The 3,465-nt window shown below is 53.3% G+C and overlaps 1 protein-coding gene across 1 annotated transcript in view; it reads right to left on the bottom strand.

Annotated features, from left to right (window-relative positions):
• Positions 1 to 318: 318 nt before the first annotated feature.
• The window catches only part of LOC122546186 (apical endosomal glycoprotein-like), a 7,070-nt gene continuing 3,923 nt past the window's right edge, over positions 319 to 3,465 (bottom strand). Inside the window, exons 3-5 of the mRNA XM_043684987.1 lie at positions 2,557 to 2,681; positions 2,167 to 2,257; positions 319 to 488 (exon numbers count right to left, since the gene is read on the bottom strand). Coding sequence (XP_043540922.1) covers positions 334 to 488; positions 2,167 to 2,257; positions 2,557 to 2,681 — 371 coding nt within the window. The 3' untranslated portion in view covers positions 319 to 333. The remainder of the gene's footprint in view (positions 489 to 2,166; positions 2,258 to 2,556; positions 2,682 to 3,465) is intronic.

The following is a 3,465-nucleotide window of genomic DNA, read 5'->3' as shown; positions in this document are numbered from 1 at the left end:
CACACTGACACACTCACTCACACACTGACACACTCACTCACACAGTGACACACTCTACCACACGGATCCATGTGCACTGTGATTCATATACCACCCCACTCTCCAACACACAGACACATACACACCGTGTGAAGCCCACACACACACACAGATGTTAACACATATTCATGAGCAGAGGTTCCCTTTCTGTGATCCAGGCCCTTTTACTGGGTTAACTCTGCCACTCCCGATCAGTGAAGCTGTGTTGTTATGGAGATGACCTATTGGGTGATTGTGCTCTCGCTGCTCAGAGGAGCAGGTCTGTCTTGGCTGGAAAGACCTGATCTTCCATTGTCACTCACCTTGTGGGCTCTTCATTGTGTTGTCCACCTCAGGCCCCATGAAGGAGCTGGGGGTTTGCCCGTTGCTCCAGTTCCAGTCCATGGTGTCTAGATTGGGGTCCAGAACATTCTTCCAATTACACAGGTCCTGTTCAAAGTCACAGGCTCCTGGGCAGAAAAAACCAGAACAATTCACCAAATATGTTCTTCGGTAAGTATCTGACATTCCAGGCCCAACCCCCCCTGACCCAGTGTGGTCCAGACCAGTCTGGGCTAGTTTGTTTGAGCTAGACCCAACTCTGTCCAGCCCCAGCCCAGCCCAGCCCCTCACTGTGCCCAATAGTGGCCCTAGGCTGTGCCCACGAGGGGCAGGATGAGGTGTTTGGAATGTAAGGAGCAGCTGGAAATTCAGCAGTGCCTCCGTCCCTGGTACACACCAGCCTGCTCCCTCAGAACTCTGAGGAAGGCTCATTCAACCTGAAACATTAACCCTGATTTCTCTCCACAGATGCCGCTGGATCTGCTGAGCTTTTCCAGCAATCTCTTGTTGTTTCCAATTGACAGCATCCTTTCAGATTTTATTTGGCTCTTCTGGGCCCTCAGCAGGTAGGGGGGGAGAGAGTTTGAAGGAGCTGAAGGTCAGGTTGCCTGATTCCAGCAATCTCTTGTTGTTTCCAATTGACAGCATCCTTTCAGATTTTATTTGGCTCTTCTGGGCCCTCAGCAGGTAGGGGGGGGAGAGTTTGAAGGAGCTGAAGGTCAGGTTGCCTGATTCTGTGATGTACTGTCATCAACAGAAGGGCCAGCTGCCGAAAAGCCCCACATTGTGCCAGGAAACGGAGTGGGGGGACCGTGTGCCCAAATCCTAGGCCTCTGTTTCTTCAGGCCCTGGATTACACAGCGTGTGACTGTAAGTCACTGTGCGGCTGAGGCGGCTGGTGTATTTCAGCTGGAGCACCAGGCTGAAAGGCCCGGGGCCTGACTGCCTCTCCGATCTGGGTGGTAGGGCATGGCACTTGGAGGTGGCTCATTGGGGCATCACTCATTGGGAGGTGCTTGGAGCAGAGAGATCACTGCAGGGGTTACTGTAAGGTCACTGTGGGGTCACCAAGGGTCACTGTGAGGATGCAGTAGGGGTCACTGTGCTGCCACTGTGGGGTCACTGGATCACTAGGGGGGTGAGGTCACTCTGGATGTCACTCTGGGGTCACTGTGAGGTCACTCTGGGGTCACACTGGGGGGTGAGGTCACTCTGGATGTCACTCTGGGGTCACTGTGAGGTCACTCTGGGGTCAATGTGAGGTCACTGTGGATGTCACTCAGGGATCACTGTGGGGTCACTGTGAGGTCACTGTGGAGTCGCTATGAGGGTCACTGAGGTCACTGTGGAGGTCACAGTAAGGTTCACTTTGGGGTCACTGTGGGGGTCAATGAGGTCACTCTAGGGTCACACTAGGGGTCACATTGAGGTCACTGTGGATGTCAATCGGGGATCACTGTGGGGTCACTGTGAGGTCATTGTGGGGTTTCTTGAGGCCACTCTACATGTCACACCAGGGGTCACTGTGAGGTCACTGTGGAGTCACTATGCGGGTCACTGAGGTCACTGTGGAGGTCATGGTAAGGCTCACTTTGGGGTCACTGTGCAGTCACTGTGGGGTCACTATGAGGGTCACTGAGGTCACTCTAGGGTCACACTAGGGGTCAATCTGGGGGTCACTGTGGGGGCCACTATGGGGTTCACTAAGCTCACTGTGTGGATCACAGTATGGCTCACTTTGGGGTCACTGTGTAGTCACTATGGGGGTCACTGGGGTCACAGTGGGGTCACAGTGAGGTCACTCACCAATTTGAGGACAGTCTGTGTGACTTAGCATGACATCATCGATGGCAATGTGTGACTCAGTGGCTCCTCCTCCAATCGCCTCGAAGATTAACTGCAGAAAGAGAGAGCGTCAGTGACCCCCAGAGAAATCCCTCAGACATAAGGGACCCCACTCAGACAACCCCTGTGTAATTCTGCCTCCGTGATAACCCCTCCAAGAAACTCCCCCCTGACAGAGAGCCCGTCCCCTCCAGGAGACCAACACCAACAGACTGAAGATGGTCCCAGTCAGGTCACCGCGTAACCAGCAGCGCTGGGCTTTTTGAGGGAGACAAGTGAAAGCCTGTAATGTTGATGGTGAGTGTCAGCCAGCGCTGGGCTGCTCAGACAGAGTGGGAGCCAGACCCTTACCTTCCACTTGTGTGCTGTGTGAATCTTGACACTGCTCAAGCTCCATGTCAGGTCCTGGCCTATACTCATGCTCCACACCTTCAGCTTCCTCCGTGTCTCTTCCTCCACATAGACATTCAGAGTCCCTGGGAGAAGCGAAAAGTGTTGAGGTATTGATGACCATTGCCAGTCTCACCCACACCTGGGACAGTGTGTCTGACACAGAGATTCATGATCAGTGCAAAATCTGCTCGGTGCCAGGATTGGAAATAGAATCTCCTGGATTCAAACCTTAGGGTCATAGAGTCATAGAGATGTACAGCACGGAAACAGACCCTTCGGCCCAACCCGTCCATGCCGACCAGAAATCCCAACCTAATCTAGTCCCACATGCCAGCACCCGGCCCATATCCCTCCAAACCCTTCCTATTCATATACCCATCATTTTAAATGTTGCAATTGTACCAGCCTCCACCACATCGTCTCATTCCATACACGTACCACCCTCTGCGTGAAAAGGTTGCCCCTCAGGTCTCTTTTATATCTTTCCCCTCTCACCCTAAACCTTTGCCCTCTAGTTCTGGACTCCCCGAATCCAGGGAGAAGACTTTACCTATTTACTCTATCCAGGAGAAAGTGAGGGCTGCAGATGCTGGAGATCAGAGCTGAAAATGTGTTGCTGGAAAAGCGCAGCAGGTCAGGCAGCATCCAGGGAGCAGGAGAATCGACGTTTCGGGCATGAGCCCTTCTTCAGGAATGAGGAAAGTTTGTCCAGCAGGCTAAGATAAAAGGTAGGGAGGAGGGACTTGGGGGAGGGGCGTCGGAAATGTGATAGGTGGAAAGAGGTCAAGGTGAGGGTGATAGGTCAGACTGGGGTGGGGGCGGAGAGGTCGGGAAGAAGATTGCAGGTTAGGAAGGCGGTGCTGAGTT

This window comes from Chiloscyllium plagiosum, unplaced genomic scaffold (genome assembly GCF_004010195.1).
Source record: "Chiloscyllium plagiosum isolate BGI_BamShark_2017 unplaced genomic scaffold, ASM401019v2 scaf_99245, whole genome shotgun sequence".
NCBI lineage: Eukaryota > Metazoa > Chordata > Chondrichthyes > Orectolobiformes > Hemiscylliidae > Chiloscyllium > Chiloscyllium plagiosum.
The sequence above is the reverse complement of the archived record's forward strand: the minus strand, read 5'-3'. Positions and strand labels throughout refer to the sequence as shown.